The sequence below is a fragment of the Hyaena hyaena genome, unplaced genomic scaffold (genome assembly GCF_003009895.1).
Source record: "Hyaena hyaena isolate Hyena2069 unplaced genomic scaffold, ASM300989v1 scaffold_1056, whole genome shotgun sequence".
Lineage (NCBI taxonomy): Eukaryota > Metazoa > Chordata > Mammalia > Carnivora > Hyaenidae > Hyaena > Hyaena hyaena.
In genome coordinates, this window is record NW_024081689.1 from 368,486 (window position 1) to 386,317 (window position 17,832).

A 17,832-nucleotide genomic window follows, 5' to 3' on the forward strand; every position below is an offset into this window, starting at 1 on the left:
CTTTCACAAAGAAGTGGGGCGGGGGGGGGGGAGCAAGACACTGTCCATCTGCCAACTGGTGTTCTGCCAGCAAGAAACTTGCCTATGGTGTAAAAACAAATATTTTATAGTTATTTCTTCTGAGCCAAGACATTTCAATATCCTTTAAAAAATTTTTTTTAAATATTAATCGGAATACAATACCCTTTTTTTGTACCAAATTATTTTATTCTAAAACCGGATCCCATTATTTAATTTTTAAAATTTTTTTATTGTTTATTTTTGAGAGAGAGGGAGACACAGAATCTGAAGTAGGCTCCAAGCCCCAGCTCAGATTCCAAATGGGGTGCTGGGGGCGGCGCGGGGCGAGGGGGGGACTTAAACTCAGGAGCTGTGAGATCATGACCTGAGGCCAAGTTGGACACTTAACAGACTGAGCCAGGTGCCCCTCCCTTATTTTCTTTTTTTTTTTTTTAATATTTTTATTTATTTCTAGGAGAGAGAGAGAGACAGCATGAGCAGGGGAGGGTCAGAGAGAGAGGGAGACACAGACTCTGAAACAGGCTCCAGGCTCTGTGCTGGCAGTCGGCACAGAGCCCGTCGCGGGGCTCGAACCCACGAACCGCGAGATCATGACCTAAGCGGAAGTCGGACGCCTAACGACTAAGCCACCCAGGCGCCCCAACCTCCCTTATTTTCTTAAACAGCAGCATTTTGTGTGTATGAATTATATTTTGCATTTTATACAGTCAACTTTGTAATAACTTTAAAAAAAATTCATTGATTTTTCCTTTGGAGTTCCAGACTGTATTTTATACAGATTTTTTAAAAAATTAATAATATTGATGCAGTATTGTAACAGGAGTGCAACTTAAGGCTACGTGGAAAAGGGTTATGTGCTCAATGCGTGCGGATATCTGTGAAGTGGTTAAATTTTAAATGCGGCACATCAGTACTTCAGGCTGTCTCCGGACTCACATCAGCACTAGAGAAAACGATCTTCTGTTTTTCTCAATTTCATGTTATTGGTTTAATTTTTTGCTACCACCGTACTGTTCTAAAAATACTATCATGTTGCCATAAAAACATCTCATGTTGTTGTTGCTTCCCAAATGAAAGAACTCTCAGTCAGAATTTTCTGAAATGTTAAAAAATATAAACATGTAAAGAGAGCTTTTCAAGGAGAAGGAATCTGACTCCAGACAAGAAGTCAGAGATAGGGAATCAGCCTTCCCGTTGGCTGTTTGTTCCATCCATGAGTTAAATAAGTCATTGACGCATCCCACCTTTATATTTTTAGGTGAATCACGCCTTCAACTTTTTGAAAGCTAAACTTTGACATTTATCACAGCCAGAAGGTGCCCAAGTAGACTCAACATGCTAGAGCCAGCGAGCTATACTATATGGCCCAGGAAAAGTCTGTTATGGGCTCTTCAAGCCCAGGCATGTCTTGTCCAGGCTCTAATTCCTGAGTGGCAATAGAATTGGATTCCCTACAATTCTATATTTCTCTTTTCTTCCTGAATCTGTGTTTTTATTTACGATTCTGAATGTTGGCCAAGTTCTGTTCTGGTTCCCATTTGTGCACCGCCGATTTATCATTCGTTATTTGTGGCAGCTGCGGTGTACAGACCCTGGCACGCTCCCGTGATTACTGCCCCCTGTTCCCATCCTGCACAACTCCCTCCTTTTGAGTGTGGCTTTAAGTGTGTGACTTACTTCTAACCTGCAGAATATGGCAAGCATAAAGTAGATGTTGTGGATACTTAAGATTCTCAGGGATACTTAAGATTTTGAGTTGACTGAAAGGGACACTATCCTTTATGGGCCAGGTATAATCAGATTAAGCTTCAAAAGAATATCTGGGCCTCCCTTGAGTGAAAGGCTTGCTGGCCTTAAGGAAGTAAGCAGCCATGTGATGAAGTGCTTATGGAAAGGGCCACAAGAAGAATGTATGCTGCCAACAACATTGGAACTTGGAAGTGGATTCTTCTCCAGTCAAGCCTGCAGATGAGGATGCAGTATTGTCAAAATGTTGGTTTCAACTTGGTGAGATGCTGAACCTGAGAACACAGCTAAGCATTGCCCAGACTCCTGACCCTAAAACATTGTGGCATAAGTGTGTGTATGTGGGGGGTGGGGGGTGGGTAATTTAAGCCACTAAATTTCTGATAATCTGTTGCACAGAAATACCAAGTGAATATAATGACGGTGATTTAGAATTTAGTGTTTTGGTCTATTTGACACAGAAGATCTTTCTTCTATCGCGTGAGACATGCTCCACAATCTGGTTGGCTAGTTTGTTTGTTTGTTTATCCATACATTTTATCTGTTTGTGCAAGAATACATCTTGCTTCTTCTGGAAAGGAGAATGTCTGTGTTAGTGAACTTTAGATCTGTACTAGTGAATTTTTGTGTTCTATATTTATGCCGTCCTGGGGCTGATGTTGTACAAAGAAGGAAGCCCTTCGTGTCTGTTTGCAATTGACATAAGTCTTTGCTTGTTATTATGAGTATGAAATGTCTGCCTACCTCTGGTAATGTTAATAAAATAGATTATAAAGTCTCTTAAAGGAAGCTGCAGTGGAAGATAGGGATGTCTTTTGGATCCCCCAGAGGAGGATCATAGTGTAGGCCCTTAGGTTTTGGAACAAAGCCCTGCCATCCACCAACTCCCACCACCTTTTGAGAAACAATTCTGGGCCCGCCACTGGGCCTTAGTAGAGACTGAATGCTTAGCCATGAACAACCAAGTTACCTTGTGACCTGATCTTCCAACCATGAATGTACATTATCTGACCCACTGAGCCATAAATTTGGACATGGACCGTGACACTCATCATCAAATGGAAGTGCTATATGGGTGATTGGGCCTGAGCAGGTCTCAAAGGCACAAGTAAGTTACAGGACAGAGTGGCCAATGCCCGTGGTCCCCACTCTGCTATACTGCCTCTGACTCCTAGCTTCCACCTTTACCCTCAGAGGGAGTTCTCTCTGATCAGGTGCCAGAGGAAGAAAGGACTGGGGCCTAGTTTACGAAGGATTCTCTCTGATGTGCAAATGTCACCCCAAAAGTGGACACCTGTAACACTACAACCCTTTTCTTAGGTGCCCCCAAAGGACTTCAGTGAAAGAAATCCTCTCAGTGAGCAGATCCTAAGCAATGTATCTGATTGTGTACACCTTTGTTTGGAAGGAGAAATGGACAGATATTTAATTATACACTCATTCATGGGCTATGCCCAGTGGTGTGGTCTTAGGGGTCAAGGGCTTGAAATGAACGTGATGATAAAATTATAGTAATCAAGATAGGATGATGCTGGCATGAAAACAGATACACAGATCAACAGAACGTAGAGAACACAGAAATGAACCCGTGTATATAGGGAGAATTAATCCGGGACAGTGGCACCAAGAAAATGCAATGTGGCAAGGAAAGTCTCTTCAGCAAGTGGTGCTGGAAAAATAGGATATTTACATGCAAACAAATAAAATTAGACTCCAGTCTAATGCCATACATATAAACTAGCTCAAAATGGCTTAAAGATTGAACATAACTCTGAAACCATAAATCTCCTCGAAAAAACAACAACAACAACTATGATAGTGGTCTTAGCAAAATGATTGTTTGGATTTGACACCAAACAAAGGCAACGGAGACAAAAAGAAACAAGTGAGACTATCTCAAACTAAATATGTTCTGCACAGCAAAGGAATCCATCATCAAATGAAAAGACAACCCATGAAATGAGAGAAGATCACAGATCTGATGAGAAGTTAGTATCAAAAATATACAAGGCTCTCATACAAATCAATAATCTGGTTTTAGTATGGGAAAAGCTCTTCAATAAATCTTTCTTTTCCAAAGGAAACCTTACAAATGGCCAACAGGTTGAAAAGATGCTCAACATCACTAATCAATAGGAATATTCATATCAAAACCACCATGAGATATCACCTCACACCTGTTAGAAATGTTATCAAAATGACAAAAGGGGCGCCTGGGTGGCTCAGTTGGTTAAGCATCTGACTCCATTTTGACTCAGGTCATGATCTCACAATTTGTGAGTTCAAGCCTCACATCAGCACGGAGGCTCCTTGGGATTCTCTCCCCCACCCCCCGCTCCTCCATGCATGTGAGTGCACAGGTTCTCTCTCTCTCTCTTTCTCTCTCTCTCAAAATAAATAAATAAACTTTAAAAAGTGACAAGAGATAAGTTCTGGAAAAACTGCAGAGGAAAAGGAATGCTTTTACACTTGGTAGAAATGTAAACTGGTGCAGCCACTATGGAAAACAGACCACTATAAAAACAGAATGGAGTTTCCTCAAGAAATTAAAAATAGAACTACCATATTATTCAACATTCCCATTTCTGGGTACATATCCAAAGGAAACAAAATTCTTATCTCAAAGAGATATGTGCGCTCCCATGTCCTCTGCAACATTATTCATAATAGCCAAGGTCTGGAAATAATCTAAGTGCCTGTTAACAGATCAGCGAATAAAGAAAACGTGGTAAGTATATACGCAATGGGATATTAGTCTGCGTTTAAAAAGAAACAAATCCTCCCAATACATAGATGGACCTTGAGGGCATTATGCTAAGTGAAATAAGCCAGGACAAAGGTAAGTGATACATGCTATATCGCTTATATGAAGAATCTAAAAAGAAAAGGCAAACACTTTAAAACAGAAAGTAGCAAAGTGGTTGCCAGGGGCTGGGGGTGGGGGAAATGAGGACAGGTTGCTAAAATGGTGCACAGTTGGGGCGCCTGGGTGGCTCAGTCAGTTAAGCGTCCAACTCTGGCTCAGGTCATGATCTCAAGGTTCATGGGTTTGAGCCCCACATCAGGCTCTGTGCTCACAGCTCGGGCTCTGTGCTCACAGCTCAGAGCCGGGAGCCTGCCTCGGACTCTGTCTCTTTCTGTCTCTGTCTCTCTGTCTCTCTCTCTCCCCACCCCCCACTGCTCACACAATGCCTCTCTGTCTCTCAAACATAAACATTAAAAGAAAATTTTTTAATGATACAAACTTTCAGTTATGAGATGAACAAGTTCAGAGGATGTAATATGTAGCATGGTGACTACAGTTGGTAACACTGTATCGTGTAACTGATTTTGCTAATAGAATAGATCCTAAGCTTTTTCACCAAAGGAAAGGTGATCATTTGAAATGATGAATGTAGGGGAGCCTGGGTGGCTCAGTCGATTGGGCATCCGACTTCAGCTCAGGTCATGATCTCTCCATTGTGGGTTTGAGACCCATATCGGGCTCTGTGCTGACAGCCTGGAGCCTGCTTTAGATTCTGTGTCTCTCTCTCTCTTCCTCCCCTGCTCACACTCTGTCTCTCTCTCTCTGTCTCTCAAAAATAAATAAACATTTTTTTAAAAGTTCATTTCAAATGGTGAAGGTATTAATTTACTTGATTGTGGAAATTCTTTTGTATATAAAAAGATCATGTACACCTTAAACATTACAATTTTGTTTGCCAACTTTATCTTAATAAAGCTGGAAACAAATTTAAATAAATAAATAAGCACATTTGTACAAAAGTAAAGGGTCATAAAAATATTTTCCACACATGATTTCAGAATTTCTAGGAGCCATAATTGCAGTATGTTTTCTTTTATTCCTCTGTTTGAATGGGGCAGTTTGCTGTGATCATGCTGATGTTTCAGCCCTCCGTGCTTCATCTTTACCAGGTAAATAACTTGTCTCTTAAATTCTTTGATTACCAGATTAAGAAGAGACATAGCCAACAGGATGTAGATTATAAGATCCTAGTTTCAAGAATGATGCTCTAACTGCATTGGACTGCATTGGACTTCGGAAGATGACCAGAGAATATTTTGTATGTGGGAGGAGCCTGAATAATTTAACCAAGGTAAACCAGGATGGCTTACCTCATTTTCCTGAACTTATTTAATCTTCACTGCAGCTATACCTTTGGTAATTTTGCAGTATCTTCTACCATGAGTCAGGGGACCGCCTTGCCCACGGGCTTGGAGCTCAATCATGGGAAATTGCTTTGATGATTTGAGAATTAATAGATGTGACACAGTAAAGATTTTAAATAGCTCCTACATTGGGGTCAGCCCAGTGTTGCTTGTCAGTCACCATGAGAACTTGCCCAGGCTGGGGCACTGGTCCCAGGGGGAGAATGACACTTCATGGAATCAAATTTCCCCAGCAATAGCCAACCAGCCAAACAGTACCAGGTCCTCAGATATATACAGAGCTCACTTAAAAATCATTGAAATAGCTGTTTTCTTCAATACAATCTACTCTTTTCCTCTGGCTATTTATGAGATATTTTCTCTTGATCTTTGGATTCTTAGAAGTTAAATTGTTTTTTGTTGTCTTGTCTGGAGTTCAGTGATTTCTTAATCAATGCATTGAAACATGTTCATTTTGGGGAAACTCAGCAATGCTGTGTTCCACCCATTTTCTATCTCCTATATTCCAGAACTCCAGACCGTGTTAGACTTCCTGACTGTAACCTTCCTATGTCTTACTGCTAGCCTGTATTTTCCATTTATATTTCTTTATGCTCCATACTGGATAGTTATCTTCCATTCCACTAATTATCTGTTCCATTAAGCCTAATTGGTTGTTACATGTGTGTATGGAATTCTGTACCTTGATTATTCATTTTCTCAGTCTTACTGTTTGAGTGGTCAGAACAATGTCTTGCTCTGCTTCTAAAAGTATCTGCTCTGAGGAAACTGAATAAAATACTCATAATACTATGATCTTAAATTTTTTTTTACATTCATTTATTTTTGAGAGACAGAGCGTGAACAGGGGAGGGGTAGAGAGAGAAAGAGACACAGAATCTGAAGCAGGCTCCAGGCTCTGAGCTGTCGGCACAGAGCCCGACACGGGGCTTGAACCCATGAACCATGAGATCATGACCTGAGCCAAAGTTGGATGCTCAACTGACTGAGCCACCCAGGCGCCCCCATAATATTATGATCTTAAAGAAAGTTTTTCTTTGTAGTAGTGTTGAGAGAAAAATGGTAACAATTCCTTCTTCTCCCAAACTTTGGTCACAAAATAGATAAAATCATGGTCTAGTCATTCTCCAAGTTGAAAGGAACTCCTAATGACTATCATGTGAGTAACTTTTCTTGGATGGTGCCTACCTATTGTTGGGTTATCACCAGAGGCTTATGGGGAAAGTCAAGAAGCAGAACTTGAATCTCCAGATGCCACTCAAATAAGCAAAACATAATACATAGTCACAGGGACACCATCCTATTCCAAGACTTCATTTTTCAATAGTCCTTTTACTTCTAATGTTAGAAATTGGTCCCTGTGCATTTACTCTGCGGTTTCGAATTCAACTGTAAATAATTTGCTCAAGTAAGACACTTAACCTAAAGAACACTCAATTTATAAATGTATTCAGCTGGACTTCAACTTTGCTGTTTACTAAAGTAAGTTACCTACAATGATCTTTAGGAAATTACTTAGACATCATCCAACTTACATATATAAACATGTCAAATGTAAGTCATTATATGAGATATATAATGGTGGTGGCGGTGGTGGTGGCTGAATGGGAGAACTCCAACTGATATGTCCTTCTTCATCTGGTTTTCTAAGTGGCAGAGTTCACTGTGATGGGATAATGCTACCAATCTTCTCCATGGTCTTATGATACTTATATCATTCTCAGAATCGGGACTGGTTTGAAAAAACATTTCACCTACTACTTAATCAAGATGAACTAAAAACACTATAACATATTTATGGTGATTTATTTGCTAGCTTTTCCTTTACTTCTTTCTAAAAATTATGGAAAAATGACCTCAAGCAGAACAAACACTGCACTTTCCTATGGACATGTATATAGCCTTGATATATGCAATACAGCATATAATCTTTCCTTCATATTTTAATAGCATCATTAGCAAGCAAAATTCTACCACCTGCTTATTTGCACTTCCAGCTACTGTGACTAAATCTGGGTTATTTTATTACAGCAGTCAAAGTAGCATTGCATTCATACAAACACAGCCAAACACTACACTGAATATGTATTAAGCTTTACACATTTACTTTTCTAGGCCTTTTTTTCCTCTAACAAAGAGCTAAAAACCATCACAGATCCAATTTGCTCATTTTCATTGTTGTGTAGTATTCTATCGTATCTATATGCCATAACTTATTTACCCATTTTGTCATAAAAGACATTTCTCTGACCTCTCAATATCAGCTATTAAGAAAAACAGTAATATGCACATTTTGCCAATTACTAAAATTGGTGACATCTAATATTTATACCTTTATATTTACATAAACTATTATTATGCTTACATCAATATGTTATATTTTAATCCTTTTCCTATTCTAATTTTTTAATTTATCTGAAGTTCAAAAGTTTTGTTATTCTTTTCCCTTCCTATGACTGTGATTACGTATATTTCTTCATATTGCATTGTGTATTATATACATTTGTCGATATCCCATTATATGGTTTTACATTTCCTCTTCAAGTGTCAAATAATCTTTTGTTACGAGCATGTGTTACTAGGCAGAGATAGTTCCTTTAATCAAACATTCTATCAGATCACTTTGAGAAAATAGGATTAGGTAACAGCATGGTGTAAGGGAAATTTCAGTGCTTTTTACCTATAAAGAAAACCTGATCAAAGAAATGTTGAAATTCAAAATAAACCTACAAGGTCTTTCTGTTAAGGTATTTTCTCTTAATATACGGAAACTGCTTTCAGTCTTATCTATGAAGCTAAATGTATTCGTTTTCTCAGAGAGAATGTAATATGCCATAGTAGTCACAGGTATCTGTCTCTGCTTGCTGTGTCCCTAAAAAAGATAGTTGAAATCACCATGACAACCATCTTGGCCTCATGGATATCTTAAGGAAGGGGGGAAAATAGTTACAGAGACGGAGGGAGGCAAACCACAAAAGACTCTTAAATACAGAGAACAAACTGAGAGTGGATAGGGGTGGGGGGTGGGGGAGTGGGAAAATGGGTGGTGGGCATTGAGGAAGGCACTTGCTGGGAGGAGCACTGGGAGTTGTGTGTAAGCCAATTTGACAATAAATTATTAAAAAAAAAAAGAAGAAGATCCAACTTGCTCTTCAAGTGGGAATAAGTGATGACGATGAGGAAGACTGTTATCATTTTCATGTCCCTTTTATGGGCCTTTGCTGGAGTCCCTCAAGCCCATCAGGGTGAGCTGCAAATTCTTGGTGTCTCACCAAAAGTGGGAATAAAAGGAGCAAAGAGGTCAGAGACAGGAGAAAGTGATAACGTAGGTCAAGCTAGGAAGCCGAAGCCCTTTAAGACAGAACATTTTCCTTACGTCTCAATGCAAAGTCATGCTTCCTTCATGCACTCTGAAGGTATTCGTCCACAACCCACCGAGGGCATCCTGCAGTAAGGGGTTACCAGACTAAAAGAACAAACACTCCAGGGAAAGCACAAGACCCATTCTGTTCTCTCTCCACTTGAGCCAGATGAAAAAGAAGTGGGAGGACTTGGCTACCTTAAGGAAGCAGGAAATGTTTAGTCAGATGGCAAACCAGGCAGTTAAGAGATCACTTACTGCCCAAAGAATAGTGATCACTTTTGCTACTTTACCAGTGGCACGGGGATGTGGAGAAAGCCCCATCATAAGTGAATCAGTGGCCCACTGCTGAGTGATTCTGGTAGCTGGTAAGGGTAGCCAAGCTAGTGAGGATAAAGTCAGCTGGTCAGACTTTCCCGTTTGTGACCCATTCAGTGCAGTTTGTCTGTCCAATGAACCCATTTTCCGGGATTCCTAAGATGACATCTGCCACCATTATCAGAAAGGAGATCTGATTCCAACTGACATTTCCATGAGACGATTTCTGACGTGACACCTCACTGACAGCTTCTGGTTAAACAGCTGCAAGTTGACATCCACTTAGAGATATTTTCATCATTATTCCAGAAAAGACAGACAAAATTCTGCTATGTGATACAGTTTCAGAGACCTTCACAAAAAAAATAGTTCACTCTTCACAAAAGAATAGTTCACTCTATTGATACCGTAGTTCTGGTACTAAACCAAAGAGATCCAGGAAGAGATACAAAGTTTCATAAATATCCCCTCTTACTACTTACTAGTCAGCTACTATCTATATGCAGAATAAATGCTAATTAATGTCCACTTATCTTAGGCACTGGCTGAAAATGTCCATTTGTGCTAATGACTACATGCCAGGTATGAAGTCAGGTATGAAAACATGAGAGAGATCATTTTGCACTAATTTCTACTTTCATCTTCCTTGAGCCATTCATTCAAATGCAAATATTTTAGATTTTGAATAGAAATTTCTAGAAAGAATGTACATAATTCGGTTGTTATTTGCCACTCATTGAATAAGATCCTTCTACCAATTAAGTATGTTTGTTGATTCAATATCATTTATAGGAATGTCTTAACAAAACCATAGTTCAAAGATCACACCCACACTCTACAGCAAATAACTATAAATAATCTAAATCAGAAGTTATAAGCAACATGCATTGGGAATATACATGAGGAAGCTACAAATGCTACGGTACAGAATCAATTACGGGGTTAATAGGATAGGAACATTTGGTTGAACTTGAGCTCTTTAGGGTTTATGAAGAAATAGAAAAAAAGAAGAGATATTCAAGACTGATCTAAGGGCGTGTATAAATCATCAAACTGACATACACCAGTTATGCTGTGCTTCTATACGAGGAACCTGTTTGTTTTACAATAACTGGCTATTTCAGTTGAAATGGTACTAACGTCCCACAATATCCATGTCTTAAATCCCATTTCTCCTTCCTCCTGGGCTACAGAGAGACTGTATTTCCCAGCCTCCCTTATAGCCGGTTACGGCAACGTGACTGACATCTGAACAATGTCATAGAAGTGAAACTTACTCACACAGGAGTGCACCATGTACAGGCCATCCCAATATCTCCCCATGAACTGTTTTCCATACGCTGCTTTCATCCTGGCTGTCAGGAATGGGGATGATTCCGAGACCATCTTGGAAGCCACAGGGTAAAGATAGAATACTTTTGATCAATCCGATTCCCTGGATAACTGTATAGAGGAAGCTCCCCAAACACATCAGTACTGTGAAAAGAGCAATTTAAATCTGTGTTCTGTATGAGTCACTTTTGTGTTGGGAGCCTATTTGTGACAGCGCTTTGTCTACCCAGTCTAATACAGAAATCAGAACCGAGAGTTTACAGTTTCATTTAGACACATTTGAATAGTGAAAAAACAGAACCAAGAAATCCATGGAACCTGCAGATTTTTTTGTGGTGGTTTTTGTTTTCTTTCTTTTTAAAAATTTTTAAATGTTATTTATTGCTAAGAGACAGAGCATGAGCAGGGAAGGGTCAGAGAGAGAGGGAGACGCAGAATCTGAAGCAGGCTCCAGGCTCTGAGCTGTCAGCACAGAGCCCAACACAGGGCTCGAACCGATGAACCGTGAGATCGTGACCTGAGTGGAAGTCAGACGCTTAACTGACGGGGACACCCAGGTGCCCCTGGTGGTTTTTGTTTTCATTGGGTTTCCAGCCATCGTATAGCTTTATTCTTCCATTTCTTTAGTCATCGGTGTATTATTTGGAGCAACTATTCTATGGGTCTGCTTTATGTCCTGAGGAGTCAGCAGGAAACAACATAGACATGATCTTGGAGATCACTACATTGTTTATATTTTACTGGGGCAGACAGATTATTAAAAACAAATGAATAGATCAGATATGGAAGTAATTTGTTGTAGTTTTCATAATGTTAAAATTGCATAATACAAAAATTAATATGATGTGTAAATTCAGTTGCTGAACAAGGTTCCACATTTCTTGATTATAATAGAGTTTGTTATTAATAATAACCACACACTATTTCATCATTTTCCATAAGATTATAATAAAACAGATATTGAAGATATTCCCTATATTTATTATATACACATAATACATAGTATTTAATATATGCAGAAAAATCATTATGTTTCACAGTTTTTTTAAAGTTTATTTAGTTTTGAGAAAGAGAGAGAGAGAGCAGGGGAGGGGCAGAGAGAGACAGGGAGAGAGAGAGTCCCAAGGAGCCTCCACGCTGTCAGCGCAGAGCCTGATGCATGGATCGAATCATGAAATTATGAGATCATGACCTGAGCTGAAATCAAGAGTCAGATAGAAGCCTAACTGAACCACTCAGGCACCCCCATAATTTATTTTTATTATTCTTATAATGAACCTATTTTTAAGACAAGGAACATCTGAGTCTTGTTATTTGAAGCTGAAAAGAAACTTTTAGGTGGCAAGATGGAAAAAATAATTGGCGATTCAGAGAAGAAGGCTGAACAATTGGAAATCAGGTCTCATCTTACAAAAAGGTCCTCTTAATTCTCAAACTGTAAGAGATGACTTTCCTAACTGCATGTGGGAACATAGAAGCACTGAAAGCAAGTCATGATCATTTTTTTTCTTTCTCATCTTTATTGCAGAACTTGGTTTTTTCTGTTACTTAACTTGTATTAAGCTAATATTCTTTAGCATTGTTTATTGAACACATATGTAAACATTTATTCTAAATATGTGTCACTCTTGAATTTTATTGCATGCATCTTTTTCTAGTAACAGCTATGATGGTTCTCTATTAACCATGAAGAATCTATAAGGAATAATACCTACCCCAAACATTCACCCTCAATCTATAATTTACAATCAAATATCATTACCATCTAAAAGACTGAAGATCGAAACAATAAAATCTAAACACACTGTAGTTCACATGCATAGATCTAATTACAATGGAAAATAGCAATTATTTCCTGAGATTAAGTTGTCAATTCTTAAAAAGTCATAAATATAGATCACAAATTCTTCAGCCAGGAGATAATAACATAGGATATGTAAATGAAATACACATTGCTTCATAATCTTGAGAAATTTCTTACAGTATTTTGTATAATCAGATTGCTTGCCTGAAAAAAATTGGTTAATGGAATGATAGTCATAATCTTTCTTATATTTTTCACAAACATATATGCACATACTTTTGTGATATGCTTAAGTAAAAGGCTTTCTAGGTAAACCTCTGGAAATTACTCGATTATATACTCATTTAAAAAAGAGGTAAGAAGTATACTTTTTTAATGTTTATTTAGTTTGAGAGAGATAGAGAGAGACAGAGCGTGAGGAGGGGAGGGGCAGAGAGAGAGGGAGACACAGAATCCGAAGCAGGCTCCAGACTCTGAGCCATCAGCACAGAGCCCAATGCAGGACCTGAAGCCATGAACTGTGAGATCACGACCTGAGCCAAAGTCAGACACCTAATCAACTGAGCCACCCAGGTGCCCCCAAAAGAGGTAAGAAGTATAAAATCTTATGGACTCCATCAACTTGTTTTCTCCTAGAAGACACACGATGCTCTTCTTACTTTCTTTCTTTTAGCCGGCACTTCAGCTGCCACAGAAATGACAGAAAGGCCTGTTTGAGCTTCTTGCTTCCCCAAATCAACACCAATGAGTGGATTGAAGGATATGTGATTCCAATAGCTTCACAAAGGAAGAAGCCAAACTTGTTCTGCAGCCAAGTAGAACTCCAAGCTGTGATCATCAGAGTGAGGAAGTAACCAGCAAATAGCAAGAGAAAGAAGATCACGGTCTGCATGGCTCTTACATGGACTTTGGTGCTGGAATCTTGGGCTCCCTTACCAGAGGGCTGCATCCTCTTGAGATGTTTCCAGAGGGAAAAGATTAACAGCACAAAAGACATCAGCGATAACATGAAGGGAATAAAGTTGGCTAGCGTGAATACAGTCATATTGGAGAGGTATGCCGTGTCCATCCACTTGGTCTTCCCAGTGACATTTCTTTCATGTACCTTCGTCCACCCTTTGTCATATATGCTCACCATCACAACATGAAAGACCAAAAAGAACAAAGACCCCAACAAAATCACAAGCACTACGCTTTTAACCCTCCACTTCAGGCGAAGAAAAATGAGGCTAGAGAAATTGGCTATTTTGAACAAATAAAAGATGCTGAGGCTAGTAGCAAGCCAGATGCTAAAATGATTGCTGGAGGTCCAGGCAATTTGAAAAATAATTCTGACTTCTAAGCCGTATAAATCTGGATCCAACAAAGTTGCATACCAATTTATAAGTGTTGCCCAGAGCAAACCAATTCTGGAGACAGCCAGAGCAGTGAGAATTAGATCAACTAAGGAGATCTTTTGTCTCTTGATCCAGTCAATGCAGTTCACCAGGGCTATGAAGCCATTAGCAAAATTTCCGAGAAGAAATTCTATTGTTAATAAGATGGAAAACATGCTAGGTAGTGAGCTTACCATGTCTAGAAATAAAAACAAACAAAAAAATCTAATTCTAATGCCTAATGTCACTGATTGTGCACCTGATCTCTAAGTGTGCAGTAAGGTTCTCGTTTCTTTTAAATTCTGTGACCGATGTCAAGCAGAAAAGCAGCAGAGAATGCTAACAGGTGAAGTCAGTGCTGTCCTGATGAAAGCCATTGTTATTCCCAAATGGCAAACGGGACTCCCACTCCTACACTATGTGTCCTTGCCAGGGGCTGGGTTATTTCACACCTGGTGTTGAGGTGAATGCTGGGTTCACATTTGTTAACATGCAAATAAGGACGTATTATTTGCAAATTTTTCCTTGTTTAACCTTTCCATAATTTGTGTTCAACAACTGTTGTTGTTAGATAGTAAAATTTAAAAGTCCAATCTGTAGAACAACCAGTGAATGTCTGCAAGCTATTTCAGAGAGCCGGGGCACAGCTAGGGTCTACACTGGTGTAGACTTATTCTTACTCTTTGAATGCCAGGTTTACGTAGGAAGAATTCAAGCTTCTCCTATTAAAAGCATCCAGAAAGGACAATTCTCTCCAAAAGCTTGTTGCTGATAACTAATACTTACACGTAAGTTTGTTTATTTAGAAGCTCATAGACACACACACATGCACATGCATCTCCTGGGCGGAATTACTGTTCTATAATTTCCAAAATGTAAAATCAATGTCCAGAGATCATCCTGGTTCAAATCCCCCCTTGTAAGCTTTTTCAGCCCCTATTTAATAGCTAACAAGTATATCTTTCATGGACTTTGATGAAGTTTCTCTTTTGAGTCTATTTAATATTTATTAATATTTAGTTAAAACATTCAAAGATTTTGTAAGCAGTTTTGGGCATTTCAAGAGAACACATGTTTTCCATCACAAATGCCAGATTCTTTCCATATACGAATAGTCAGTTTTATTTTCTCTGTTTAATTCATCTGTCATAACTTCTTTTTTTTAATTTTAAAAATCTTTTTTTATTTATTTCTGAGAGAGAGAGAGAGAGAACGCGAGCAGGGGAGGGTCAGAGAAAGAGGGGGACACAGAATCTGAAGCAGACTCCAGGCTCTGAACTAGCTGTCAGCACAGAGCCCGATGCGGAGCTCGAACCCACGAACTGTGAGATCATGACCTGAGCCCAAGTCGGATGCTTAACCGACTGAGCCACCCAGGCGCCCCAACTTCTTCTTTCTTTCTTTTTTTTTTTTTTTTTAAAGATTAATCAATGTTAAAATCAACCTCTAACCTGGATCTCACTTTCAGCTTTTTAAATAATTGTTTTTAGCAGAAGATCTGGAATCGGACTGCCGGTACAAGAAACCCACATTGTCTGCTTCGTATATCTCTGATCCTGGACGCTTCTTGAAAACCACTTTCTGCCTCAATGTGACCATCAGTAAGATGTGGACAGTAATGATCGCCTCTCCCGGCAGTCTTTGTGAGGAGTGTGTCTACCATCTGTCATCCTGCCTATCTGGTAAAGAAAAGGCAAAGAAGATTGTCACTTAGTCCTTGATCCTGTGTTATTTGATACTTTAAAGCTAACTTGTGATGACTTCCATTTAGAAGTGGCATGTAGCAGATTGGGAAAGGCAAGATGTCCTCCTATAACAAGCAGTGTAAGGAGAATAAATTGCCAAAATTATATTTTAAATTCATCCTAAGTCTGTGCAAGAAGAGAGGACCACTCGAACTAAGACCTGGAATGCAGAGAGTCAGGAGAAGACATGATCAATCCCTCCCACATCCCCCAGCAGACTCTATTCCCAGAAAGTGAAAAACTATGTCTAAAATCTATATGGAAATGCAAAGAGTCCAGAATAGCTGAAAGGATTTTTTTTAATGTTTTGTTTATTTTTGAGAGAGACAAAGACAGGGTATGAGCAGGGGAAGGCAGAGAGAGAAAAGAGAGGGAGACACAGAATCTGAAACAGGCTCCAGGCTCCAAGCTATCAGCACAGAGCCCAAGGTGGGGCTCGAACTCATAAACCAAGAGCTCATGACCTGAGCCAAAGCAGGACGCTTGACCCACTGAGCCCACAGGTGCTCCATAGCCAACAGGATTTTTTAAAAAAGAACAAATCTGGAGGATTTCAGTTCCTGGTATCGAAGCTTGCTACCAGCCTGTATTAATCAAGACTGTAATAATCACACGCAAATAGACATACATATTAATGAAACACAAACGAGAGTCCAGACTAATGTTGACATTCATGTTCAATGTGTTACCAAGTCCAAGTTCGGGTGCCTATCATCGCTTGGAGGGCCATTACTCAGGAGGAGAGGTTTTGACTGGAAAGGAACATGGGGTTTATTCAAGAGGTCAGCAACCCGGGGAGAAGGCGGACTCTTGTCCAAAAGCCAAGTCGGAGGTTTCCTACCTGGCCCAGGGGTTTTTCAAGGGGTTTAGGGTAGTTAATCTGCCAAAGGAGTGCAGTGGTTTGCAACATTTCTTGATTACGTGCAGCCTTGGTGATGCCAGCTACAAATTGTTATTTCAGTGCTCAGGGCTTGTGCAAGGGGGTCTGGCTCCTGTATCTTGATGTGCAGGAGTACTCTGTTCTTGCCTCAAAGGAGGGCAAGGTCTATAGATACACAAAGGGAGGTCAGTGAGATCGTTAGTGTGACCCAAAAGAAGAAAAGCATTTTGCTAAAAACTTGCTAGCCTAGTCAGAAAGTTGAGGCAGCTTTTAACAGACTGGCCGGCTGCTGTGGCCTCGGAAAGTTCAGGTCCTTCACTCCTCAAGGCCAGTGGCCTGCAAATCTCAAAAAAAGCAAATTAGTTCTTTTTTAAAAAAATTTTAAGGGGCGCCTGGGTGGCTTAGTCGGTTAAGCGTCCGACTTTCGCTTAGGTCATGATCTCACGGTTCGTGGGTTCGAGCCCCGCGTCGGGCTCTGTGCTGACTGCCAGCTCAGAGCCTGGAGCCTGTTTCAGTCTGTGACTCCCTCTCTCTCTGACCCTCCGCTGCTCACGCTGTCTCTCTCTCTCTCTCCTAGAAATAAATAAAAATATTTAAAAAAAAATTTTTTTAACATTTTTAAAAATTTATTTTTGACAGAGAGAGACAGAGCATGAGCAGAGGAGGGGCAGAGAGAGAGAGGGAGACACAGAATCCAAAGCAGGCTCCAGGCTCTGAGCTGTCAGCACAGAGTCTGACTCTGAGGCTCAAACCTACAAGCCTTGAGATCCTGACGCGAGCAGAATTCAGAAGATTTAACACTTATAACAATGTAACACTTTTGAACTCCCAGGAATGGGAAAAAAAAAAAAAAAAGGAACCTCTACTAAAGTATGCTCATACCTTTTTTTAAAAAAATGAAAACCTTTTCAACAAAAACTACTAGTTCAGGAGCATTTTATTTTACATTCATTTATTTATTTTGAGAGAAAAAGCATACATGCACATGCAAGCAGGGGAGGGGCAGAGAGAGGGAGAGAGAGAATCCCAAGCAGGCTCTGTGCTGTCAGTTCAGAGCCTTTCACGAGGGTCAGGCCCAT

General features: G+C 39.8%; 1 protein-coding gene across 1 annotated transcript; it reads right to left on the reverse strand.

Moving 5' to 3' along the window:
- Positions 1-13,407: 13,407 nt before the first annotated feature.
- Positions 13,408-14,325, reverse strand: LOC120223870 (taste receptor type 2 member 46-like). Its single transcript, XM_039222111.1, has one exon. It carries the CDS (start codon positions 14,323-14,325, stop codon positions 13,408-13,410), a length of 918 nt encoding a protein of 305 aa, XP_039078042.1.
- Between the last annotated feature and the right edge of the window lie 3,507 nt (positions 14,326-17,832).

Excerpts from the sequence above, each read along its gene's own strand:
- LOC120223870 (XM_039222111.1), bottom strand. The coding sequence starts at position 14,325 with ATGGTAAGCTCACTACCTAGCATGTTTTCCATCTTATTAACAATAGAA.